The sequence below is a fragment of the Anopheles darlingi genome, chromosome 3 (genome assembly GCF_943734745.1).
Source record: "Anopheles darlingi chromosome 3, idAnoDarlMG_H_01, whole genome shotgun sequence".
Lineage (NCBI taxonomy): Eukaryota > Metazoa > Arthropoda > Insecta > Diptera > Culicidae > Anopheles > Anopheles darlingi.
This window is the reverse complement of record NC_064875.1, coordinates 67216253-67243467: the sequence shown is the minus strand read 5'-3', so window position 1 is coordinate 67243467 and position 27215 is coordinate 67216253. Positions and strand designations below refer to the sequence as shown.

Genomic DNA, 27215 nt, shown 5'->3' with positions numbered 1-27215 from the left:
GAACGTCCGACGTCGTGGCCATACCGTGCACCATGCTATGTGGTATCCGTATGGGCCATCACTTCGCTTTGACCGTCAAAAATGGAACATAACCGCGTGAATAGTAACGATGGACAGGGGTGCTCCTCTTCTCCTTGAAGACATAATTGACCGAGTGATGTGACGAATTGGAATGGTGCTTTTTTGTTTTACGCATTCGGCTAACGGCTTACGGCGGCGGCGACCTTACGATCACATTTCGAGCAGATCGAGTGACGATCAAGCGGAGACACAAACCACTACCTCACTGGTTAGGTTCGAGTTTTCCTTTCAGCAAACGGCAACTCGCGACGACCAGGAAAAATGCTACCAAACTCAGAATCGGCTTTAAAGGCCACCGATTTGAAGATTCCTGGTTTGACCCGTCGTCCTGCTGCTCACTAGGACCGTTCGGGTTCCCCTGCGAAGGTGCCAACCGGTGGAACAAATCGCACCGGATGCGACACTGCGGGCATGTATTCGAGCTGCCGAAATGGGGAAAATGGTTTATTAAAAAACGAATTTACATGATACAAGCCTTCACCCTGGGTGGCATACCATTTTAACCAGCGCTTTAAGCAGCTACAGTGGAACAGATGGCCACAGCAGGTGAAACAGATGTCGCTCAGCAGCAGCTCCCAGCATATTGGACAAATCTGCTCGGGAAATTCGCACGATTCGTTGAGCTGCTCCTCTTCCGCCACACTTATTGGCATTACACAACGGGGCACATTACGTGCGGTGGAGACTTGTACAATAATTTGGAATTTTCTAAACTTTCCTTAATTTTTACACTAAAAATTTGCTTCATTCGCCCGCAGAACGTGCCGGAAAAACATTGTACTGGAGGAGTACTTGATCGATTTAAAAAAGTGTAATTATGCGACAGTTACCTAATCTCATTCCGATGAGTAGGCATAGCGTTCAAAATTCGCCATGACATCCTCTGTTCCCTCACTTGGTCCATAAGGACTCATAGCTCCGTGCACCATGCCCTACACACCATGTGGCCGAGAGTCTATTTAGGTAGATTAATTTAGAACATCGGGACTAATTACTCTCGGGAAAGTTTAGCGACTGGCACAGGTGTCCTCTGCTCGTTCGCTTAATCGCTGTAGATGCCGCTGCTTCTGCTGCTGTTGCTGCTGCTACTGACCGGGAAGCAGAAATGGAAGAAAACCCGGGAAAAAGGAAAACAAAACACTCTCACAGGCGAGATGATGCCACTGGCTACATCCTGGCGCTTAGAAAACGGTATATTAGCCTTCGACGACAGAGTGCTGACCAAAAGCGATCGGATCGGAGCAGGACCGAAAAGAGGGCAGATGGTGCCCTCGGTGAAAAAGTTTTACTTTCTTTTTACTCTCCTCCACCCGGTAGTATCCTCGGGCATCGACAGCCTCGACGACAGCAATGCGAATAGTGAAGAGCGAGTGAAAGCGTTTCGTTGTCGAAAGTTGCACTCCGCCGTCGTCGTCGTCGTCGTCATCGTCCTCGTCGCAGACGATTCCCTTTTTCTCGGCCACCGGGGGCCACTGGTCGCCACTGCACTGCAGGACCTTAATCATTGCTCTGCGTGTTTTCAACGACTTCCGATGTAGTTGGACAGACGTGCACTCGTGCTGCACCTGCTTTTTCTTCCGCTAACCCTCCACACCGGTTCCATTCGTCCGTCGCGCAGAGTGCAGCAAACGGTGCGGATGATCGCTTGCATGCAGGTTGCGCTCCCGGCACCGAAAATGAGAACGTTGCGCGACCGAAGGGACACTCGGTCCGTCTTCGGGGGACCGACCTGCCTGTCGGCGCTTGATAATGGCAATTTTCCCCCCTGTACAAAATGTTGCGGAAAACTAGTTCTTGCTCGAAAGAGAGAGAGACAGAGGGAGAGAGGGTCACTAGCGTCGTTGTTGTCGAAGGGAAAACATTTGCTCCAATTGCTGGGCCAACCCAGTGAGGTTTCAGATGGTTTCAAATGAAAATGAACGACATTTAGCAACTTGTAGCCGCAGCCGCATCGACTGTTTCTTATCACAAACTTTCACCAGCAAGCGCTTTCGCTTCGAGTGTGCGGTACTTCAACTTCAACAGGAGGGGGGCAAGTAGAGTAATCCAGCTTTTATTTTATTTTCCATCCGACAAAACCCCTCGGTCTGCATCCCTCGGCAGCATTCGCAGCATTCCGGATCGTATTTTTCCCCCTTCCACCTCACTCCCATGGGGACAGGCAGACGAAAAGTTTACTTCAATTAGTATGAATTATGTAGCGAACAAGCAATCGCAGTCGAAGGAGGACATTTTCTATTTTCAGCTCTACTTTCATTCCTGGCTAATGCCCGAAGAATCATTCACAAAACACCGTGGGGCCCTCAGGAGGGTAGAGGGCCACGGGCATGGCAGAAAGAAATAAAGTGAAAGAGAAAGAGAGAGAGAGAGAGAGAGAGAGAGAGAGAGAGAGAGAGAGAGAGAGAGAGTCCCCAAACATGCTGTTTATCAGGGCGGGACTTCGGTTCCCTTTCCAACTCCATCATTCTCGGCTGTGCATTATTAAAAATTTTCCCTTTTCGCGCCATTGTTGCCGGGGACACTGGGAGCCAGAACCGAATTGTTGGGCCTCTCAATAGGGCCGCGCCGCGGACTCGGGAAAATCCATCGCCAAACGAAGAAGTAAGTCACTAGCGCCCTGGTGAGCGGTGGTGACTATTGTCTTCGAAGGAGGAGGGCGCGTGAGAAGGGCATTGGAAGGAAGAAAACTTTTCGTCCCTATTGTTCCGATCAATCGAGCCTGCGGCAACGGTGGGCCAAAGTCAGTCAACGGTTTTCAACTCACGCCACGCTTTAGCCTCTAGATTGCTTCGAGCAACTTCCTGGCCGCATAAACACGGACGGTGACGACGTTGTCAAGGGAGGGGGGGAATGGCTTTGGCACATCTCGCCGCAGTGGTGGTTGGTGGCTCGCCAGTCGCCATTGTTGGTCGGATGCTGCCAAGAGCAGGCAAGAGCGCGTAAATGTAATTTTAAAGCAAATTTAATTCATCCACCGCTGACACCGTTGACGCGTCAACGATGAAGCCCTAGGGTTTGTCGCGTTGTTGTTGAAGGCTTGGTTGTGGAAATGGAATGGAGTAGACGCTGCAATCGGAGTTGGCCTTGAGCTATTTGTACTTAGTTTGCCTGCCATTGCGAAACACGTGGCATCCGAAGGAAATGGTTTCAATTTGGGGCTGGATTTGTTCGTTTTCTAATGAACTAGACTTGTCCGGGCGGTATCATTGCAATGGAGAGGACTTGTAATAAAGACTTTCTTGCCTTGTTATCGAGCCGTTATTGTGACAAGCTTGAAAAGAATTTGGTTTTAAAATTAGATGTCAGCCTCTTGAAGGTTTCGACGAATTTTTAAAGGTTTTTTTTTTGTATTGTTCATGGACATGTTCTTTTGAAGCTACAACAATCTGCAATCATTCAAATTAGGTCAAAGTGAAGCCATTTTCGCTGTGCTACTTAAAAATAAGTAAGAATTTTTGGATACTTTGGCATTTTTTCTTCTAATGTACGAGCCAATTTCATCATTATCAATTTCTTCGTCGAACCAATAATTGATTTTATAGGTAGTATTTCTTTGCAATACACAAAATAATTCATGATTCTAATACCTTAATGAGCAAATTTTACTGGAATTGTAAAATAGGAGAGTATCATTTTCCTAATGCAGTTTAACATATTGCTTTTAGAACGAACGAACAGTAAAGTGACATAGCAGTCAGACGTGCATCCGTTTTTATCATATCATATAGTGTAAAACGATACGAATTAATGCAATATGTTTAAACATTACAACAGATTTCCGCGGAACGCAATTTACATAATACATCCTGTGACCTTTCCGCTTTGAAAACGGCTTTTCCTCCCGATGTCCTCTAATGCCTCGCACACATTCACGGCCACATTGAAGCAACCAATCCGGCCTAATGGCAAAAGACAATTGTGCTGAAAGTTCATAATTTTTAACGATGATGTCGAATTGGTCGTCAGTGATCCGTGTGCTGGTGGCACGTGGAACCGGCGGATCTTGCGTTGTCCTAGGAACCTGTTCGACCGTTATTCTCCCATTTTCCGTAATCCGATCACGTTTGCCCTTTTTTTTTTGCTGGGGCGACCAAGGTGGGAGCATGCCCAAGTCCCCAGCCACTGCCGTATCGAAATGCGAATTTCATTTCCTATTCGGTGGCATTTCCTTTGGAGGTTAATTCAAAACGAGGCCACAGGAAGCAGGAAAAAACCCTATACCGGGGATCCGCTGTTTCGATCGATTTCTTCCTTTTGCTTCTCTTACTCAACGGAACGGATAGGAAGTGAAAGGAGAGAAATGATAATGTTAATCCGATTAAAATCATTGTACGAAACGAGTCCCTCATCCCCGCCAAGGTGATGCTAGCGGCGTGTTGCTGGTTGCCTTGGGATACTCTACTGACCCAGAAAAAGGGAGAAGTTCATCATTTCATCTTTCACCTTGACGTCACACAACTCACATGGCCAACACCCGAGGTAGCGGCCCGGGAGGGGAAACGGAAAAACATTCCTGGGAAAAGAGCGAATCACGAGCCGCCACCATAAAAGCTAAGCTCTGTTGCGGGAAATTGAGTTAAGCAGACACGAGGGAGTCGAAACGGTGGGTTGGTGAGACCTAAGATCTGATGCCTAACGATGGCATCAGAAGTAATGGGCTCACAGATCACCCATCACAACGGGGCCGGGGAGGGATATCTCGCGGGTCTCGCGCACACATCCTTCTTACGCGGGCATGCCATGTGTCGTGAATGTGTAATGGCGGCAGCTACTGTTGCTGTTGCTGTTGCTGGTTCGACAGCAAGCCTCGCTGGTCGAGTGATGTTGGTGATGAGTGTGTGTCATGATTAAGCCATCGTCTTGCCAGCCCCACCATCAACACACACACACACACACACGCTCGCATAAACATCACACCGATAGGGATCTCTTTCAGCAGCTCGTCTTTTAGCCAACGTGCTCGATGGGGAGCCTCCGGGAGGTCGCCTACAAAGATGGGTTATCATTGGCACTCCAACTTGCCATCTTCTCTTAAAGGGACCATCGCCGCAAGGCAACGACACCAGCAGTCGTTGCAGTCTCGCGTCCATTCGCCGTGCCGTGACCCCGAGTAAAACCGGAAGCAGCATCAGGGAGCATCACGTCGGGAGAAAAGGCAGGAGGACGAAAAAAGGGGAACCCGAGTGTCAGGAGCGTGGAATGCAAGGGACTCTTCTTTGCTGGCGGTCCCCTTCTTCGTATGGTTAATGTCAGTAGGACACAGCAGGCCATCGTTGGACGCACGTGGCCTACTGCTGCTGCTGCTGCGTGGAGCTGGTGGGCTTTTGACATAAAGCAAACACAAGCGACAGTAGCAGCAGCATCAGGAATGCCCAACCCGTTGGCCCCATGGACCCTTCTTTTCTTTCTGCTCCTTTCACGACGTGACGAACGTGTCACATTTGCTTCGCGCACCAGTTCGCGTTCGGCCACAATTTCCTTCAACACCGCAGGATAGTTAATGGAGGCGCATGGTACCGTTCCGTTCAGAACACTGTCCTCCCTCTCTCTCTCACACACACACAGTGTACCCCGACCTAAGGCAAAGGATGGCTCAATTTGCATAGATGACTGAGCTAGATAATGTCCTTTCGTCCTTTCGGCGTCTAGCATGCGCTGGGTGCGCCGTTCGCCGGAGAGCGGCGATATAATGTTCTCGCAAAGATATGTACATATCATAAAGCACACGCTGGTAAGGTGGTCTGGCTGGCTGGCTGGCTGGCTGGCTGGGTGCCCTACGGCACCGTCAGGCATCGTCACGACAGTTTGCCACTGCCGGCAGTGTGTCGTCCGGGAAGGTACTAATTGATAAAAGTTAGCACGGCGCCAACACCAACGCCAGTGATACCGAAAGTAGTATCATGGCGAACGTAAATGGAATTATAATCTCGGCACCTTTCGGTGTTGACGGGGCGCAACGGTGGCACGGTTCCGAGGTCGTGGCCAACATGTGATGGAGCCTCGGAGCCAACGAAGCTGCTCCTAAACGAAGCTCTTATCCGTCGTTTACCGTTCGTAGGGGCATGCAACGGTTCAACTACTTTGCACACATTTTAGGGAGGTTAGGAGATTCGCTGCGTAATGGCAAGAATGGCACCGTCAGCTCCGAGGCCATCAGTTCCGGGCAGTCCAATTAAATCAAAGATTGGACCGAGTTCAGTGTTCGGATAATTTACGATTGGAATCCAGGGAGCCAAAGCGAAGGATATAATTAAGTTTTCCCCTTGATTTATGACGCCAGCGGAAGTGTTTTATTGATTTAAAGTGTGATAACAAATCAAACTGCCTGGACTGCGCGTGGCACCTCCAACGAGGCTATAACGGTTAATTTCTGATTAAAAATTCCATTACAACCAGACCGTAGGCAGGACTATCGAGTCTCAACACGACCAACGGGAATTTGGAGACCTCCTCTGGGGCAACGGATCAGTTCGATAAGCAAAGGATATGGCTCTAGGAGCTGCCGAGCACGCCTTCCTTCCGGAGGATGTGAATGATGATGTCTAGCAACGACCAGCAGCAGCAGCAGCAGACTAAGCAGGCCATGTAAATAACTTTAGTAACTTCTCAAGCACACACACACTCATCCAGCCAGAACAATGGCTGGAAGTTTTGCCATAAATCAGAACACAACTTTCACACTTCTCCGTCCATGGCCGGAGCACCACGTGTAACGCGAGTCGTCCCAAGGCGCCAATATCGCCCACAACCACGTCAATGTTGATTACACCAAGCATCATGCTTTCGTTCGTCTACTGCTGGTGGCCATAGAAGTAGTTAAATCGCCGTTGCATGCCCGACGGCAGTGATGATGTTCGATTAAAAATGCGATTTTATGGCTTATACCTTTCGAAGCTAGCCCAATACTTACCGAACATTAATGAGTATGCATACGTGGCCGTCGAATGCACACATACACAGATAAATTACAAAACCAATTGATCGTTACGAGCATTCCGCCGAAATGCTCAATGGCGAGTGCACATAGAAAATTGTTGGAATTCCCGTATCCTACCTACACTACGTGTGCATCAACACATATCTCTCCATTAACAAGCGTCCGACATGGACAGCCCTTTGGCATTTGGTACAACGCAAAACACCACAGTACAGCCTGCCTACGGCTAGAACAACTACCGCTTGGTCCGGAAACAAACAGCAGGAATTATGACCGAGAATGGTTCAACGCAACGCTCTGGGCCGTTGGGTTAGCCTCAAAATAACGGCGAGCAATAAGCACTTCCGTTAGCACACGACGCACCTACACCGGCAAACACACACACACACACTCACTCGAAATAGGATCAACTTTGTATCCCGGCCACAGTTTCGAACCCTTTTTGTTGCCCGGAAGCTCCCAACGCCCCCGACACCATCAGTGAGCGTCGAACACATTAATCAATCCTCTTTTTGTGCTCGCGGCGGCACCCCGGAGAGGGAGCGGTGTGGGACCGTATGGGAGTTGGACGACAATGTTTCACCCATAAAACGACTACTCACCTTCCGAGGAAATCGAGAAGAGGGAAATAGAAAGAGGTGCGGAGGAATGGCCTTTCAAGGTTCACCGACGACGCCGACCACCGATGACGATGTCCTGAGCCCTTACTACCGAGAAACACGTTGTGTAAGTTCACTTTTTCCACCGGAAACGATGGCTACTTAAGCGGCCACCCACCACGACCACACTCCATTTCTGGGGGGGTAGATCCGGCGGTTTCACACGCCACTAAGACCGGATTATAAGGGTTCCGAACGGTCCCAAGCGTTACGGCTTTACAAGTCCCTTCTTCCCATCCGTCTATCCTCGTTCCCACGTCATTCGGCGGTAATCTCGGGTTCCCCAACGGACCACGTTACACGTGCGCGCGAACAACCGTTTTCCACCGACGAAAGGTTCGGCTCTAAGATCCGTTCCGGACGCGCTGAATTTTCGCACTGGACTGGCCGAGGATGAGGAAAAACCTACCGCAATCAGAACAGCATGGGCTCTTGAAAGGCACCGAAAACCGAATCCGGAAACGAAAGGAATCATCTGTGCAGCATAACACAAACACGGTACACTCTCGGCGGCTGGCCAGCGTGCTTCGGCTACCGTTCGTAGTAGTTCGTAGTGATCCTGCGCAATGGCCGTGTTGTTTTCTTGCCGGATCTTATCTTAGCTTAGTTTAGTGTTCCAAATAGTATAAAGATAAAGAATAATTAGACCTCAAAATTCGATCCGTCCGAACCGTTCAGTAACGGTCTTGGAAAACGTGAAAATTTGAAAAACGCACGTGCGCGCATCACGTTTTTGGAAAGGTTGTCGACGGGTGGGGGGGGTCCACTTCGGCTCGGGCTACTTTTGCCGAAAAAGGGGTTTAAAATCCGAATCCTTTTGCCGAAAAAGGAGGAAAAAGGGGCTTAAATTTTCCGTCGGTTTAGAATCTAAAAGATCTAGAGGTCTAAAAATAAAAAATATCAATAAGGTCCCTATTCCCGTCAGGCGTTACTTGACGCCTCAGGCGTCAATTTTTTTGTTCACGGGGAATTGTCCAGTTCTCGGGGCGACCGGGTTGACCGGAGGGCACTGAAGTCAGTTTTTTGAAAAGTCGAGTTAGGAACCAAAAAATCGAGTTAGGTACCAAAAAGTCGAGTTAGGAACCAAAAAATCGAGTTAGGTACCAAAAAGTCGAGTTAGGAACCAAAAAATCGGTTAGGTACCAAAAAGTCGAGTTAGGAACCAAAAAATCGGTTAGGTACCAAAAAGAAAAAGCTCACTACAAAAACCGGGCTACAACCCTGTGCCGCTGTTTTGGTTTTGAGGTTAGAAGTTTGTTTTGGTTCAAAATCGCTTTGGAAAAGGAATTTTTAACTTTTTTAAGTTCTTCGTGCTAAAGATAATGGTGGTAAGAGCTAATTAATATCATTTGCAACTCCCGCCTTCGTTTCCGTTGGGAAAGTGGGCCAGGAAAGTGCAAAAAACTTGAAGCGCAAAAAAAACCTCGGAGGTATAGTCTTTTTCGAGGGCAGCTATAGCCTTTTGATCGCACCGGCAAGTGTTTTCTTTTAAAAATAGTTGATTGTTTTAATTCCTATTTATTAATCTGTACTGTTATATAGGCTATACCTTCAGAGTAGCTTGCAAAGGTCAAGGAAGCTGTAGCCTTACTGGAGTAAATCGTTAAGCAGAAGAGGAAGACGATTGCGAGATGCCGGGAGAGTTTCATGAAGATATTTCCGTGTCCAGCACTGCAAAAAGACTTGCAAAGGTACTTTAATCGTTATCCTAGGGAAAAGAGATCCTATTTCTAATCATTCCGCCGTGCTTTAGAGAAATCTTTCAGGCCCGCGGCGCCGCCAAACTTTGGAAAGTTTTCGCAAATCTTCTATAGACGATGGTGCCGTAACCGCAGCATTACTTTCTGTGTAAGTAAACACCTAGGACGACGAGTAAAGTATAAAAATGCGATAACGATACGCTCTATTTGCTTTAGATCCAACTCGTTCGAGGCCCACAGTGCAGAGACCAGCGTAAATAAATCATCACATCAAACCCTCACCGATGAAGAAGAAACATCAGACAACGAGGTGGAAATTACAGAGGATAGCGAGAATGAGCAGCAGGATTTGGTGCGTCATATCCGGCAGCCTACACTAGTCATTACAAGACGGCAGCGAACGCCTTCCTTGAATGGAATTGATACCATTCCTTTCGTCGCAGAGCGTATTCCAACACCACCCAGGCCACCCGTGAACGATGTGGAGAACGGAAACACTTTCATGTCGCTGGTCATAGTGGTCGCTGTCTTGCTCATTATTGTTGCAGGATTGTTCTCCGGTGGAAGCGCCAAGAAAAAAGCAGCAGAACCGTCGTGCATTCATTTTGATATCCTGGAATCTAGTTACCACTCGATCGACAGTACACTTTGGGATTCGCTGGATTGCAGTGTACGGCAGGCGACGCACACCACGGCACGACCAAAACCGGGAACATTTCTATTTATGCACAATGGCGCACCGGCCGTTGTGAGCCGGTTCCTGGAGAATGTAACGAAAATTACGAGCGATTGCTTCGGTGGCACAGCACCGATCGTGCTCGGGAGTGAGCGCTTCAAGCAGCCGGATATTGCGAGCGACTTTGGTGTGTTCGTGGCCGAGTATGCACAGGCTTTGCGGGAACGCAGCGTGATGGTTGTGCGGAACTTGGAGGATATCCCACCAAAAGCAGCACAGGCTTTCCACAGTATTTGTGATCCCGAGGAACCACTCGTTAGCCGGGCACTAATCTATCTCACTATGGACATCTCGACGGCACCGAAAGCGCTCATGGAATCGACGGGTAGCAGTGAGACGGCCAAAGCTGAGAAGCTGCTGAAGCAGATGTGGCAAGATTCGCTTCGGCCCGAGGTACTCGATCCGTTGATAACGCGACTCACGGAAAATGTGTATCGCATAGTGTGATAACTTCCCTTTCGATGCGGTATTTCTTAAGGCTGTTAAGCTGGTATTAAGAATGTGTGATTATCGGTTATTGGATCCTTAAAATGTCACGATCGGCAGTGAAATGAAGACATGAATTTCAATTACAATTTGTTCAATCAATGAGAAATCTCTGTGGAATAAAAATCCTACAAAAATCGAATTTCCACCGGTTTTTCCAAAAATCAACCGCCAAGGACTTATCGTTTGCTGGTCAAAATTGACCGTTTATTTTGTTTCTGAACGTCACAAAAACGATAAACTTTTCTTCCGCGCGAAAAACATTCCAAGATCCAGGTCCAGAGTTTTCCCGATATTTCCCCATTTTCCGGGCCACTTTTCACACGTGGAAGCCAGGATGTCGGGCCCTAGTGAAGCGATCCGTGTGGACAAGGAGCTGGACCTGTCGAATGCGGGCCGTGGTGTGTGGCTCGTGAAAGTCCCAAAATATATGGCCAACAAGTGGGAAAAAGCGCCCGGTAACATCGAGGTGGGCAAGCTGAAGATCTTCAAACAGTCTGGTCAGAAAACGCAGGTCTCGCTCACACTGTCGGATGCCGTTATCAACATCGATCCGGCCGAGGAAATCCCCCGCGACCACCGGCTGGACGTGTCGGTCGTGACGAAGCAGACGCTGGGCGTGTTTTCGCACGCCGTCACCACCACCCGGGATGATCCGGTCCCGGAGTGCGAAAAACAGTACATGGAAGGGCGCATCGTGCAGAAGCTGGAGTGCCGCCCGTACGCCGACAATTGCTATATGAAGATGAAACTCGAATCGATCCGGAAAGCCTCACAACCTGCCCGGCAGATCAAATCGCTGGAGAAGATCGTGCACAACTACAAACCCGTTTCCGATCACAAACACAACATCGAGGATCGGGAGCGCAAGAAGGCGGAGGGCAAGAAGAGCCGCGAGGACAAGAACGCGGTGTTGGACATGCTGTTCAACGCGTTCGAGAAACACCAGTACTACAACATCAAGGATCTGGTGAAGCTGACGCGCCAGCCGATCAGCTATCTGAAGGAAATCCTGAAGGAGGTGTGCGATTACAACATGAAAAACCCGCACAAGAACATGTGGGAGCTGAAGAAGGAGTACCGGCACTACAAGGAGGACGACAAGAAGGAAGCGGACGCGGCCAAAGCCAATTCGGATAGTGATAGCGATTGATGATTGTGAGCGGACAACAGGCGTTTTTCAGTTGCTAGCGACGGTGGTGTTAGGATAGTTGCGTTGTAGAAGGACCCGATGGACGAAACACACGATGAGTAATAAATTTATTCGCAAATTTCATTTTTTAAATTAAATACCGAAGCAAAGCCATGTAATAGTGCTGAGAGAAAGAGTATTGCGTGATATTTGTTTAGTCTTTTTTCAGAACCTGAGAGTGAAATACCGTTTACATGATGTCGGGCGAGAATCGGAAGAAAAGACTCGAAACGTGTGGGGTAGCGACATGCACAGTATGGAAGCGGTCGATAGGAAAATGATAAAATTGAACTAAGCATTAAGCAAACACACTAACCGAAAGAAGAAATCCAAGCAAACTACTTTGTATACCACGCACCCCACTCGGAGGAAAACGGAACGCTCTGTCTTTGTGTGGGCTGCTATGTGTGCCCGCTTACCCCCTACCGGCGATCGTTGCACTAAACCTCGCCAAAATTAATGTGTCCCGTCTTCTGGGCGTGCTGCTGAGCCTCCGTTTGGCCCTTCAGGAAGCAGTCGCAGTCTATGCATTTGAGCGTGAACTTGTTCACATCCGTGTACTGACGGGATGATTTCGCTTCCTTGGCCAGCTGCTCGGCCTGCAGGTACACTGAGTTGTCTTCGATCGGGAAGATCGTTTTCGCCGGCTCTCCCTAGAAAGTTGGCAAATTAAAATCATACAGAGCTCTTGACGATATACCAAGCGTGATACATACACTCGTCGATTCTAGGTACAGTGGGTCATAGTGGATACCGTCAAACAGTAGAAACGCTCTCATTCCGTAGTTTTTGTCCTCCCCGAATCGATTGATGATTGCGTTGGTGATGTCGACCACGTCAAACTCTAGACCGTGGTAGGCCGACAGGATGGAAACCTCGATGGCACCACCCCAGGATTCGGGCTGCAGTATCCAGGCACAGTACTCATCGTTCGGTCGTCCCAGGATGCCCTCGTTGTACTCCTGTTTATCCGAGTTGACCGTGGCGGCAATAATCTGCCTCATATACCGGCTGTTTTCTGGATCAACCTTTCCCGTGAGCACGAAACCTACAAAAGGAAGAAGACGGACGTGTAAAATAGGTCGCAAAATAGGTCGATCGATCGATGTCGATGCTGTGATGTCATCTACCCGGCCCTTCCGCACCTACCTATGCTCGTGAAAAGGCAAGAATTGTCCGCCGGCACCACTTTTTTCAACAAAATGCCTCCCTGTTCCGTGCTCTGAGCGGCCAGCTCTCGGGCAAGCTTCTCGTCGTCCTCCAGCCGTTTGGCCGCCTCCAGCTGCTGGCGCTCCTCGGCCGTTAGCGATTTCTCCTCCACGATGAGCGTGTCGCCGTTGCTGATGCCGACGGCCGGTAGGTGGCTCGATTCGTTGCTGAAATCGAGGGGCTTAAAGGGAGGAAACCCGAGAACCACGTGTAGGGCATCGCCCGGAATGCTGGTCAACTCCGTGATCCGCGTTTTGAGGTCACCGACGGTGGTCGTGTCTGTGAGCTTGCTCACGATGTGCTGCTGGCCCGTTTTGGTCTTGAGCTTCAACGAAAACCCCATTACGCAAACACACACACAGGATGGATTCGAACGGCTGCCCTTTTCCCAGCGAATTTCTTTCTCTGTTACGTGCGATTTTACGCGATTTTATCAGTTTTTACACCCTTTTTTTCGGGTCTTTTTTTTCGGGAATAAAAATAAACAAAAACCACCGTCACTTGGATAGAAAATAAAAAGCATGTCTTCAAAATTCAAGTTACGGAAGGTGGCCGCTGATCCTGCGACGGTCACCTGGATGACTACCGATTTGCTGATTTTTTAGCTGAAATTTCTGTACTTTCTGTAAAAATGAAATAAAAAAACTCTTAAGAACATTACACAGTTCATTAAATACATCGTACGTCAGGGATTTCAACGGGAATCATAAAAAATCAGGATCCGATTTTTGTTTTGGTTTTTTGACAGTTCTCAGGTGTTCCACGAAATTTTCACCCTCCTACGGCACACGGTAATTCAGGTATAAAAGGCAGAATTTTCACTTAAAACACACTTAAACTTAGTTAAATCTTCTCCTACGTTGCAGCCACAATGACCATGCTCATCGATCCTCGTCGTGCCGAGAAGGTGCAGCGCTACAAGCAAGTCGATCCTGCCAATCAGGGCGCCGGAGTCGGAGACGACCTGATGCCGGACTACATGAATATCCTCGGTAAGTTCCTCGGCCAGAGATTCTCCTTCCTCGCCGTGTGCCGTCGTAACGATTGAAATGTCCATTCACAGGAATGATATTCTCGATGTGCGGTCTAATGATGAAGCTCAAATGGTGCGCCTGGTTGGCCCTGTACTGTTCCTGCATCAGCTTCGCCAACTCCCGGATCTCCGACGATGCCAAGCAGGTGCTGTCCTCGTTCATGCTGAGCGTCAGTGCCGTCGTGATGTCGTACCTGCAGAACCCAACGCCAATGACTCCTCCGTGGCAATCGATGTAACCGTTCCGGAACCCCACAAGGGCACAAACCGCCATTCGCATGGCCCCAAAGCACACGAAGCACATAATATTTATAAGAAACCTCTGCTGTTAGGGGGGAACCCATGGAACAGTAAATGCTTCCGGGTACACAAAGGATCCCATAAACCTCAGAATATATTGAGAATACATCCGACATGTTACATTCGCTAATTTGGCATACTCTATTTCAAATGTTTCGTTTATTGAATTAACTCGTATCCATTAGCAAACAACAGGTTATGATTCTTGAATTCTTTATTTAAACGTTATACGCGCAACATTAACGAAAAAAGTAATAAGTCGACCATCTATAGTCGCCTATAGAAGATCCCCCGGACCCAATCAGACCACCGGAGCCACAGGCCACACCTTACCGTCGGCTGCACTTTATTCGTAACTCATTTGTTCTATTTACAAGATTGCGCATCATAGCGGAATCGCGGAAATTTACAACACTGTCTCCTTCTATTTAATCACATCGCAGTCACAATCGTTGTCCAGCTTTTCGTAGTTCTGGTTCATGCATCTCCTCACGCTCACCGCCGCCGCCATCGCCGTCGTCTTTCGTCCCGTCACCACCACCACCCGTTGCTCCGGTCAAATGCCTCCCGTGTGCAGCGCAACATCGTCATCATCGTCATCATCATCATCAACATCCACATCATCGTCATCGTTTACATCATCGTCCGGGTCATCGTCGTCTTCCAGGCTTTGGCCCGGTTCAGGCATCGAATCGTCTACCAGCACATCCGATAGATTGTCGTACCTGTTGAGAGGAAGAAAGTCGTCGGATAGTTATACTTTCAGGATACTTTTGATGTAGAGCACGTGTCCGGCCGGCCGGCCGATCGGTCGGTCCAGTCGACTCCACAAAAACACGCAGCGAAGCGTGTCGAAACGTAAAAGTTTGTAATTGAATTTGCCTACTAGCCATCATCACCAACAAGTTTACTGTTCTGGCAGCCTCTTTCCCGGGCGGGTTAGCGAGATTTACCGGCACTGTCGGGCTCCTGGGCTTACCTGTCTACCTGTTCGTCGAAATGATTGAGAAGCTCGTCGTCTTTACTGTGTGGCCGGGACTTGCACACCGTCAGCAACCGCAGCATCCCCAAACCGATTAACAGTCCACCAGCCACGTGACTCAACCACAGTCGATGGGGCCACAAGATCAGCGCTACGCCTAAGGCCACGTAGGGAAAGGTTAGATGCCATCCGCCACAGTACCGGCACACACTCCAGCACTGGTAACAGCTGGACGAGTAATCGTTGCTGAGAAGAGAAGAACAGAAATGCCGTTAATGAAGTTTCGCGAGTAAGTTTTAAGAAAAAAGAACCTATTTAATGTTGAAAAGACAGACCATTCCTACATCCTATTGACAATTTTGGGCTAATTACGTATGCTTAGAGAGTATCTGTATCAGTATTATATAAGCTTGCCAAATGAAGGTACCATTGCGGTCTTTCCATGCTATTATGAGTGCCTAGACGGCGTGCAAATTTCATCGCGCGGCGCTGTTGGACTCCACCAATTCGCCGTACCCGCATTGCACGACATTTAGCTGACGCAGATTCTACCGCACGACACCACGTGGTGTTGAGTGTAATGAGTTGAGGTCAACCAACAAACCCATAGGGGGCACGCTGCCAGGAGGTTACGCTGCGTGTCAGACAACAATATTTATCGCGAACAAAGTCTGTCGTCTAGGACATCGACATGAACTGCTTGCTCCACAGCGTCCACACTAATCTCCATAGCGCTGGTATGGTTGTAACGACTAGCTGATTACCAACTCAGATAACGATTTAAGTAGCTCACGTTACATATTGTATTCTCTCTCATCTCAAAACCACACCCAACTGGGACCGGGACTGCAAATTAAATTGTTTGGAGCCAACTAATTGAAACATTACATCCAACGGAAGAACCTCCGGCTTCACTGGCTAAGGTTGCCATCACCGGTGGGTTCAAGATTTCTCCCCATCTTGCTCTACTTCATGCCAGCCGCAAGCTTCATTCAGAGAAATTTATCGTTTCCAAGAAGCGCAAAGTGGCGCCCCTTTTCGCAGCCAGTGGCCAGCCAACCGGCTAGCGCGCCACCGTTGTTGTGCATCCGTTTGTTGTCCGGACTTTACACAAAGCCAACGAGAAACAGGAAGTAGATCGCTGATTTATCCCAGGGACCGCAGCGCACAGACACAGTGCTACGGAAATGGGAACTATGAATAGCCGCCGCGCCGCCGTGCCGCCGAGCCGAGCATAAGTTTGTTTCGTCTTTTGTTTTGTTTCGTGAATCCTTCCGCTGGCTTTACGCCGGGTCCGTAGGAATCCTTCGGTGCCCTTGGGGGAACCTGCGCCACGCGGTTCAGTGGATCGCTTTCTCTGCAAGCGCCCAAGTGTGTAAAGCTGATGGACATGGCATGCATCGGTGATCCGAGCCGGTTGTCCTTTTGGGTTGGCAATACGATGCTCTGGTTAAAAGCTTTCTTCTGTATGGCTGTTTCAGCGTTTGATGATTAGAAATGGAAAATGATTTTTATTTTACCGATTTTTTTAAAATCGTGATGAGGGCATAAATTATGCATTCTATGACATTTAGTAGTGTATTCTATCGGATTTTTATAAAAACCTCCAGGCTCTATTGTTCACTGATAGTTGACAAAATCGGGTGATGGGATTGTTGAATACAAATATCATTGCATTGTCTCAACACATAAATCTAAACATTAAGCTTGCTCCCCTGCATCTAATTTATACGACTAAATGTGTTCCATTTGAAGCTTAAAGATAGCCTCTTTCTGGCTAACTCTTTTGCCATTGAAACACCATTTTAAAAAAACAACCATGCGTCTCCACCACTTGCAGACAACGGCAACGGTTCCCGAATCGTCCTGAAGTGTGTCATGTGTGTGTGCACACGAACTGTTTGCGATCTTAGCCTCAAGCGTACAGCATTTGTCGTCTTTTATTGACTTGCCTACAGTTATCTCCCAGAGACAGACATCAAACTGTAAGAACGGTTCCATGCGCGAAAGCATCTGTGTTTCCATAACTCCGGGACCGCGATAAGAGGACGGTCTGTTGCTCAAAAAGAGGCAATAGATTACGCTGGCCCCTCACGCTCACGCTCACGCTCCGGCAACTGGTTCCGTCACCGAAATGAAGGACGAAAACTCGTAGCCACTCGTTTGGTGTTGTTTTTGTTTATGGCTCTTTTGGCCTTAAACAGTCACATACAGCGCTACAAGCTCACAACCAACACCAGCACCACCGCCCCCACTGGTGCTTCCGGGAAGAAAGCCCGGGGAGAAATCCCAACAACAATAACCCCGCCGCTTGTGTGTACACAAACAGAGGCGTAATACACTTAAGTGCTCATGGAAACACACAATCAGACATACATGTACAGACATTGTTTATGCAGTTTTATGCTACGGAGGGAGGAAAGGACTCGGTCGGACCCCATTTTGCAGAGGCCAGTCCCAAAGTGATGCACACGGGAACCACCCAACAACAATAAACCCTTCGGCCCACCGACCGACCGACCACCACTACTATTGGGAGGGAAATGATTTACGAAAAAGCCTGAAACACGGCGCCGGCACAACATACGGTCGAGGCTTGGGTAATACACAGAAACTCACACGCCGTCTGCCGCTGTAAATGCGATGAATGAGTGAGCAGATTTAATGTTTTGTTAAATCTACCGGAAGTACACAGTGCACACTGCTACAGCAACGGTCGACATGGTCGTCTGTGGGGTTGGAGGATGGAAGTGTCTGGGGTGGGGAGGGCAGGTCTGGTTGATGCATGGCATTGTCAGTAATAACTAGCGCTCTTTCGGGAGCTTCCATTCTAGACATACACACACTCAGTCACACATACACAGGCAGACAAATCAACCTTAATGCAGACCGAACCGGAACGAATTCATAGCCTGCTAAGCCGTGGTAAGGGCCATGCTTGTACGAACGAGGATGCAAGGATAAAGTGTCGTCCTGCCCGGTACGAAACTGGCCTACTTATCGCGCTGCGAAACAATAGCCTATCTCCACTGTGTCACCTGCACCTGTCAAGTGTTTTAATTCATGTTTTGCATATTATTAAGTGCTGAATGGAAATTGAATTTCTGCGCTACGCCACAGTAAGGAACATAAATCTGGATCTGATCGCCGGATGCCTGCATGCAGCCTCAACCCCTGAACTTAATCTGATTAAAGCTTTAAACTTCGCCTGCCTTGATGAGTGTATCTGTGTGAGATTTCACGTTTTTATTTCTCGCATCTCCCTCCACCAACTTCGACCTAGATAGTGGGCGAGAGGCACGACCACATAAACCACTCATCACCAAACGGTTCGGTGACCCCATTTTCCGGACCAAACCGTCCTCCCGTCGGCTGCAGCTTGAGCGTGTTGAGTTTCGAGCAGAACTGCACGAAGTGGGGTGTTTTCTCTTCTCTTTGCTTTGTACCTTGCCGACTAACGATTTCTTACAATAAAATCCACTCCCGGTGCCAACTGTACCCTATTTTTAAAAACTTACTTTGTACACAGCACTATGAACAGCGTGAAGAGCCATTTGATTTCCAGTAAGAAGATAACTACGGAAGCAACACTGAAACGGGAGGTAGAGAAGGAGAACAGAGACAGAAGTTAAAACTGAAGGAAGTTCCGGCCAGATGGGCAGCAAAGGAAAATGGGAAAAGCATTAAACAACAGGGGGAAAAAAACGGGTTTATAAATAAATGAAGAGAGAGCGTCTGCAGCGGGGACCAAGCGGGTTGGAAAAGTTCTCCATCTTTGGCGCGGCGCACGGGAGTCCTCGGGCCCACGGGGAAATAATGGGAATGTAATGAAAAGATCGGTTTGCTTCGGATTCCCTGCAGCAGCAGCCAGAGCCACCAGTGCTCAACATGCCGGGCTACGGATTCCGTGCTTTTCGCGTGTGAATCCGCGGCCCACGATGCAATTACGGAATGTTTGAGACCGGCCGGCGAGGCAAACGATGAACACGATGGCGCCAGAGGGATCCTCCAGAGGGAATGTAGTAAATTTTCTTTTAAACAACTTTTGCTTCAGTGAATTGTGTCCCCAACTAGCACGGGCGATGCACCACCATTTGCTGGTTCATTATGGTGCTGCTGCATGAAGTGCATCAAACAAAAGCGGAGAGCTGGCTGGTGCCAGTAGACCGCACCAATCCGTTTCATGGTCATGTTTTGTCGACCTGTATTCACGGTAATCGCTCCTGGTAGGGCTGATGACGATGGCGGGTGCCCTCGCTGGGGTGGAGGTCAAGGTGTTGCGCTCGGGTTTAGGGGGCCGGACCGACACATGCAGTACACAACACTGCCCCGTATGGAGGCACTCGACATTTAATTAATGATGATGCGTCAAAGATGCAGCAAACAGCGTGTACAGCACTGATGGGGCACAACGCATGCTGGCCCGTGTTATAGGTGACCTACGATACCGAGGCAGTCGTTGTGTATTAGCACACTTTAGGATAATGGCAGAGGAGCCATGGCTGTGCACGATGCCCGTTATGGGCTATTTGTTCCAATGTTTGCTAGTTCAAGTGGACACGATTATTGTTTAAGCGATCAGTGAATGAACTATGTCTTATTAAATTATGTTGTAATAATAATATTTTAACAATTGAATAGGAAAAAATTAAACATCTTAAAACTATATTTGTTGATTTGTTTATTTTGCCTATATCATAAATTATAAAATAAATAATCAAAGAAAGGAAAATCATGTAAGTGCACTACAAACACCAAAATATAATAGCAAAATATAACTTTAATACGTGAAATACTAATTTAAGTAAATTACCCAAAAAAATTGTATCTAATTATTAATAAGAAAACGTTTAGAAATCGGCAAATTCCACACATTATAATGCTTGAAATAACTAAACAATGATAATGTTTTACCATCAGCAGCAAAGTGAATGATAAATCAATTGGATTGTTCAAAAAGTACAGTAAGCATTGAACCGGTAGAAATGAAACAAGGAACCGCTAAAGTATTGAAAACAGGTGCATTGATCTAAAAAGACAAGTCGGCAAACCCTAATTGGAAAACAGATATCGATTCTTTTCATAGCTTTTTACACCTGTAAGCTTCAGATATTTTTTCTTGGGAACTGATTGTCCCTTAGACGCCGGATATCAATATCATAGAATTGCATAATTCTACCGCTGGAAGGCGGCGTTGGAATCCAGATCATATTTCAACTTAAAAAATCGGAACAAAACTGAAATCAAATGAATAAACAGCTCTAATAGCATTCCACGAAAGTGCTTTGGATGGCCAGTGAATGGTTCGAAAAGACATTTTGCCGTAGCTAATGCAGCAGCTGTCCGAAAAACTGCTTACACTACCAAGAATCTGCGACGGTCTTGCTAGCTAGGACAAGCAATTTCTGCAGCAGCATCAGTGCCAGCAGCAGTTGTTGCAGAGACTGCCGTGTACAACATCGACTACCAAGTGGACCACGAAAATTGGCCCCAGAATTATCTGTTAACGATTATCGTTGTGGTTCCGGTCTGGACCGTTTTGTAAAATGGTAAAAGTCGAGCCACACTAATGGCGGACAAATGTTTCGAGAAAACAATTACTGCGCACTGGTCTGGTCTTGCACGCCTTTCTCTCGGTTGCACAGCGCAAATTACACAAAAACCGGACCGGTCTAGACCGACCCGGGAGGCAAGGAGGAAGCTGGCCAGACTGCAGATTACCGGCCGCCAACAGCCGGGCTGGTTTCCGGTACCGTGAACAGGAAGCTGAAACGATAAGCCTTGTCCAGCTAGTGGTACAAGCTGCGGACGATTTTCCTCATGCACTCTTCTGTGTGCAAGCAGCCGGGATGTGGTGCGGAAGGGACTTACATAATATAAACACCTGCAGTGTAACCATGGACCATTATGTCTATGCCGACGCCACTGACCACTGGAAAAAGAATGAAAAAGAAAAGGAAAGAGTTGGTTAGCCTTGGGTACGATGTTAAGAAATCGAAGAATTACCAGCACCCTACCGAAACGAGGACACTGTCCCCAAATATTCAATCGTTATCGAACTGGTCCTCGCCCCCTAGTGTTCGGTATCGCTTGGAGCAACCACTCTGTTCAGCACTTTCTACTCTCATGAATACATCTGTTACAAGCTGGTGCACGCTGATAGAGCAATGTAAGTGTTGTTACATGGGGAAGAATTGCAGAAAATTCAATTCAAAACAGCCGGGAAAACTGGCAGTTGCAACACATTTTCACTATTCCGACGAAGCCCTCTAACCTGATGGCAGCACACGCTGACGGATTGTGACTAAAAATCAACATTCAGAGCTCAACACACAACAGTCCGGCGGACGTGCTCGACCAACCAACCGACTGACGCTGGAGCAAAGAGAGAGAGAAAGAGAGAACGGGAAAGCTGTAAACCACTCTCGAACGCACGTAAACGTAATTTCAAGTTTGCTATTGGTCCTGACCAAATTGACCTCGTGTGTACCACGTGGTCGCCGTGGTCTTCTCGGTCGGTTGGTCGGACGGTCGATGAGGAATGCGCTAGTTCTGCTCGCTTTGAGTGGCAGCATTTTCGACATCCATTCCGAAGCCCCCTTTTGACCGGGGAACGCAGTCCTTTTGGTAGAAGGATTTAATTTCTCCCCTTGCGTGTTTTCGTGTTTTTTTTTCGCTCGAGTTTTTCCTTGTAGGTTTGCCGGTGGTTTTACATTTGTGGCCAGCAAGCACACACACACACTTACACGGCGCACTTGGCTAAGCGATAGTTTGGTTTTTATGCGGCCAACCGCCCCGATGAAAACCGCCAACGGATGCGCCAGTTGTTTGTTGTTGCTTTCGGCTTAAAAGCTTTTGAACAGATTTGAACCAGGTACGAGTGGATTTGTGCAGACCCTGAGTGGTTACAGACCAGGCTGGCCGGCTGGATTGCAAACAGCACCGTATCGAACGGAACCGATTGCATGATCCGGGATTATTGGGCCGTAAAAAGCACTCAACCCATCGACAACATTGTTGACGTGCAAAAGGACGGGGACGGTAACGGGGACGGATGGATGCTGCCCAAGGCCGGCCGGACGTTCGTGTTCGTGCCGGTGCGTGCGAGAGCTCAATGTAGGCCGAGCAGCGACAGGCAGGCTGGCAGGTGTTGGCCGTTTCGTTGTCGTTTGTGGCCAAGAAGGTGTGCGATAAATTTAGGATATTAAATGAACGCACACGCACCACGGCTGCGGGGTTGTTTTATGAAATGGTGCTTAAACATGCAAAGCGCAACCTCTACCTAATCGAACCAGGGAAAGAGAGAAGGAGAAAGAGAGAAGGAGAGCAAGAGCATTCCATTTAGTATTTCAAATGGAATCAAATCTGTTCTGGCGTGTTCATGTTGCTGGTGCTCCTGCTCATGCTGCTGCTGCTGCTGCTGCTGCTGCTGTTGCTGCTAATTCCATTTTCACACATTCCGTACATTACTCTTCCGGAACTTATTGTTGCTCAAGAATGGATGAAAGCGCGCGCTCGCGATACGAAACAATAAGCGCTCCCACGTTGGAACTCCAGAGCATCACTCCGGAAGCATCTGTCAGCCCCCCCGCGCCAGTGCAGTGCCTACTGCAGCGTAATTAAGTTTTGATGACACGAGTGCAGCTCCGGGCAGATTTTTGTCCCATTATCCCGGATGGTACGGGTGGCTAGGAGAAATTAACGTTTTTAACGCTCGACAGCTGGGGTCATACTCCAGTCGGGTCCAGTGGAAAGCAGACCAGAACCGGCAACCGAGCCGCTGTACGACTCGCTGCTAGGATAATACGGAATGCTACGGGGCGCGCTAGCCGAGCCGAGCATCCGAAATGTATCCGAGTAGTCGTCGGAATTTCGTTTGATCGTTCCGAGGGGGTCCGAGAGCAGCAGAGCGGTTTGGGTGAGGTTTTGGGTGAGCAAATTTTGACATCCCGTTCGAGACGAAGGGAAGTAGGGATGCCGCTCTTACCAAGCCGGTTGTCTCCTATTGTAGAGAGTTGGCAGGCATCCAGCCAGGCGGTGGCATTGTGCGGACAAGATTTATGCCCTACATCCGCGCTTGGGTGCTCGGGTGGTATTAGCTTCCACTCTTCGACTAGGGGCTTTTGTGTAGAGATTGTTTCTCCGTGGGGCCGTGTTGAGAAGGGTTTATGTTTTCCAAAAAAACGGGGTTCGAGAAGGGGAAGAAAATTTAATATGCAAACGGATACCGGTGCAAAGTTTCCACCAAGCGACTTAAAGCGAACTCATCGCATCGCGTACTGACGTTTGAATTCAATCCCTCCAGCCAGGGCTGGGGGAGGATCCAACGATACACGATGCGTTTCCCGGGGATGATGCTCTGCTCATACGCGATTGCGATTGCCATCGTTTGCGTCCCGCACAGCGGCGTGTATTGTGTGTCGTGTCTACCGCGTGGTACCATCGCGAGCGACACACTGTCACGTGTCAACGTTTCACTTAAATCAAAATCACTTAAACACACGCCACAAGCCATTTTCATCGTCATCATCAGCAGCGGCAGCAGCAGCAGAAGGAGTAGCAGGATGCTACCAGTTGTGGTGTCGTGATGATATCAGACCTCAAACTTCCTATCCTTTTGCGCGAAAATGCAAAATCGCTCGAGCATCGGGAGGGATGGTTGGCAAATGGGTTGACGCAACCAAAGCATCGAAAAGTTTCATTTTTCTCTCGCTTCGTCACGCACTTGCGTGCGTGTGTGTGTGTATCGAACCATAAATCATTGGATTTGTTACCGAAAGTTCCCCATGAAAGCTCGTGGCGGTGACGTGGTGCTTCTCACTGTCCTCTCTCTTTCTTCCTCTTTTCATAGCGATATCCTCCCGCCAAAAAAGGTCGCTACCGAAGCGAGTCACAGGGAAACATAAAATATAGTAAATAGCAGACCAGACACCCAAGGGCGGGGAGGCGTCGGTCGATCAGGCGCCTGATTTATGCTTCGTGTCGCACCGCGAAAAACGTAAGTGGACTCCTCACGAAACACAAAGCGGAACCAACGACAACAACCAAAAAAAATAGATAGATGAAAATCGTCTTAAGTGTTGAAAGATCGTTCGCCAAAAACGGGTCACCCCATCAGATCTGATAGCCCGAAGCGAGCGAGCGAGTGAGCGAAACAGCGAAAGGATAAGCCTCAAAATGGCCACACGTTGGTTCACCGGGGATGCACCAATGGTTCCTGTTGCGTGGCCATACCATGGGCAACCCGCAAACCGCATTCGCGTTAATACAACCGAAACGCTGCTCTGAAAGTGTAGGTCGACCACCGGGGACCACACGCGCGCTGACTGCAGCTGACACTTGTTGGCACATAAATAATGGAGACGCACCCAACGTTCGCCCTCGTCGTAGTGTCGTCGTCAACCAAGACCAGCAGCAGCAACGGCAGCCTTGTTGTGTGCACCCACAATTTGTTCGATAAATCAATGGAAGCCAAGCCCAATGAACCGACCATTTGCACATTTGCAGCGACCCCCGGGCTCAGTGGGACCTAGTGCACCGGTGTGTGCGTTCTCCTGGTGCTACCCCGGAAACACAGACAGATACTTTTTCCGGCCGATTGAACGTTGCTGCTGCTGCTGCTCAGTGAACTGAGCTATTTACTGCTGGCAAAAGGGCTTCGGAAGAAGAGGGATTAAGGATCCGTTTGGGACGATGGCCCATCGATGGCCGGTGATGGTGATGCGAGGATAAATTAAATTTCTGCGTTCATCGATGCGAAGGAACTTTCGATAATCGTTTTCAACCCCGGGCGGGAAGGTACAGTGGATACCGTCCGCTTGCTATTGGAATGGCTGGTATTTCGTGAGGGGTTAACTCTAGTGAAGCGTTATGTGCATGAGATATTTATCCTCCAAATTGGAAACCTATCGTTTGGTTGGTCTTTGGGGATGTGCATTTCATCGGGCAATGCGGGCCTTAAATCCTTCTGTTGATATTGATATCTGTTGCATTGTGTTATTGTCGTTGTTCTTGCTAGAGTTATTACCATTACATGCATTACTTAAACATTCATGTACATAATATATGATTGTTCGGAAATTAAATTACAGTCTAATACAACCGTATGTTTACTAGGATTATTCGACCTTTCAAAACTTAACAAAGAGAATTGTGCGAAATTATGTATCGTTGCAATATGATGATGCAGCGATCGGGGGTCTGGCGAATGAAAACTGTTTTGCGATTACTTCACTAATGCGATTTCTCAGAAATACCATACAGAAGTTTGCAATTTCAACCTATAATAAACATGTATCCCTGTATCATGCACCCCTGAGCTGTTTTGAAGCGATAAAAATACCATGTGATACCATGCGCCCCTTTACAGCTTTCCATTCCGGAAAGTTGACCCGTTCAAATGAAATATCCATAACCAGGTTCCGAGCAAACATGTTTCGCTTTCAGTAGTGCTATTCCAATTATGAAAAGCAAAATATTATGCTAGGATGTGTGTGTGTGAACAGGGAATTTCAATCACAAATTCTTCTATCGCTTTGGCTGCAGAGCAAATTGGATGAATATGATATTCATTTTAATGATTTTTAGGATCAGATCAATATTATTGAAGCTATCATTATGTTGTTTGTGTCTAATGTAAACTCCATAATTCTTCGTGCGAGGAATAGGAATTGAAACATTTGTTTGCATATTGTTGTGTATTATGCATATGCATTTATGCATTGTATAGAATGGTTTTGGTTTTATATTTGATTGATGTGTTTAGTAAAGGAATCATTCGTAATTTGTTACTCATTTATGTTCCGTAATTTAAATTTGCTATTTGTGCTCGTGTAAACCTCCACTAACTCAATTAATTAAAAAGCTTCATTCATCCAATAGATGATTGTATTTAAACTATTCGAATTCTGCGAAAGCCTAGGTAATTGTTTACCGCATGTGTTTTATATTTGTAACTCCACAAGGATACAGACCTTTCAGAGTAAATAGCATCGTTGTTAAGAATGGATTACTAGATTTCTTTTTACTAGACTATTCCCACGATCCCCACGGAGCGGTTGTGCCTTCCAAGTGTTTCCTACAGCAGGCAAACAGTGATACTAAACCATTCACTCAATTCTCTAACAACTGCAAGAAGATCCAAACAAGAATATAGCAGTGATGCAAGAATATATTTATTTGTGTTGTATTGAAACTTCCTTCAATCGTTAGCTGCATGTTTATGGATATGGTTTATTTGAGCACGCATAAACGTTTACGGGCATCCATAAAGTAATTGGCCTGATTGGCCCTTATCGCTCTGGAACTGACTCGAGCAGTAAGTACTTTGACATAAACATCCAATCGAAGCAGCATTTAACACGATGTGTGTCATTATCGCTTAATGTGGTGACAACATTCCGGTTTTATGATTCCACGTACTTATGAACGGAGCAAGGATCCATAGCATAGAATATTTCATAGCATATCAAGAAATAAAAACGAATGCAGGATTGCACCGTAGACAACAGAAACACTGGAACAAAAACGAAAGTAAAATTTAAGTAAAGTACAGCTAGATTAGGGCCGAGCTCTTCACACTCCACGATGAAAGCCATTGGTTAAACAAATTCAAAAGAACGCCCCAAACTCCCGTTAGCTTTTAAGCGTATGTGGAGCGGATCATAATTAATGGCATCTTTTCGCCGTGCCAGCGGACCGCGCGCGCTTTTTCCGACCACTCTCGACACTAATTAGCGCGTCTCAAGCCGCCACAAAAACGACTCCACGCAAAGCAGCGTCCGGCAGCAGCGTACAGCATATTATCATTGAAACAATGCGACCCTCCAGGGTGCGACCAGTTTTCTTGTCTCCAAACGAACGACACGCTTTAAAAGGAGAGGGGGAGGAGGAAGGTCCGG

The 27215-nt window shown here is 47.8% G+C and overlaps 6 protein-coding genes across 9 annotated transcripts in view; 3 read left to right on the top strand and 3 right to left on the bottom strand.

Moving 5' to 3' along the window:
• LOC125954772 (probable methyltransferase TARBP1) overlaps positions 1 to 27215 on the bottom strand; it is a 321619-nt gene that overhangs the window by 279345 nt on the left and 15059 nt on the right. The gene's annotated exons all lie outside the window — the stretch shown is intronic.
• LOC125954840 (uncharacterized) lies at positions 8920 to 10735 on the top strand. 3 transcript variants are annotated; one of them, XM_049685475.1, is made up of 4 exons: positions 8920 to 9005; positions 9220 to 9368; positions 9431 to 9525; positions 9594 to 10735. In XM_049685475.1, the coding sequence occupies exons 2-4, from the start codon at positions 9309 to 9311 to the stop codon at positions 10558 to 10560; spliced, it is 1122 nt and encodes a 373-aa protein (XP_049541432.1). In that variant the 5' UTR covers positions 8920 to 9005; positions 9220 to 9308; the 3' UTR covers positions 10561 to 10735. The 3 variants fall into 3 exon arrangements, with proteins under 3 accessions (XP_049541432.1, XP_049541431.1, XP_049541433.1); XM_049685474.1 differs by having other exon boundaries at positions 8936 to 9151; XM_049685476.1 differs by lacking the exon at positions 8920 to 9005 and adding an exon at positions 9093 to 9107.
• LOC125954852 (general transcription factor IIF subunit 2) lies at positions 10841 to 11865 on the top strand. The gene has a single exon (XM_049685493.1). It carries the CDS (start codon positions 10937 to 10939, stop codon positions 11750 to 11752), a length of 816 nt encoding a protein of 271 aa, XP_049541450.1. The 5' UTR covers positions 10841 to 10936; the 3' UTR covers positions 11753 to 11865.
• Positions 11820 to 13475, bottom strand: LOC125954847 (ubiquitin thioesterase OTU1). The gene is made up of 3 exons (XM_049685487.1): positions 12941 to 13475; positions 12508 to 12839; positions 11820 to 12444 (listed from the first exon to the last, which is right to left on the bottom strand). Exons 1-3 carry the CDS (start codon positions 13341 to 13343, stop codon positions 12232 to 12234), a joined length of 948 nt encoding a protein of 315 aa, XP_049541444.1. The 5' UTR covers positions 13344 to 13475; the 3' UTR covers positions 11820 to 12231.
• LOC125954886 (protein Asterix) lies at positions 13673 to 14483 on the top strand. Its single transcript, XM_049685537.1, has 3 exons — positions 13673 to 13791; positions 13867 to 13992; positions 14064 to 14483. The coding sequence occupies exons 2-3, from the start codon at positions 13872 to 13874 to the stop codon at positions 14270 to 14272; spliced, it is 330 nt and encodes a 109-aa protein (XP_049541494.1). The 5' UTR covers positions 13673 to 13791; positions 13867 to 13871; the 3' UTR covers positions 14273 to 14483.
• Positions 14494 to 27215, bottom strand: part of LOC125954860 (uncharacterized) — a 29106-nt gene continuing 16384 nt past the window's right edge. For both annotated transcript variants that reach the window (XM_049685504.1, XM_049685503.1), the window contains exons 3-6: positions 21187 to 21247; positions 18834 to 18905; positions 15313 to 15561; positions 14494 to 15058 (exon numbers count right to left, since the gene is read on the bottom strand). In XM_049685504.1, coding sequence (XP_049541461.1) covers positions 14890 to 15058; positions 15313 to 15561; positions 18834 to 18905; positions 21187 to 21247 — 551 coding nt within the window. In that variant the 3' untranslated portion in view covers positions 14494 to 14889. The remainder of the gene's footprint in view (positions 15059 to 15312; positions 15562 to 18833; positions 18906 to 21186; positions 21248 to 27215) is intronic.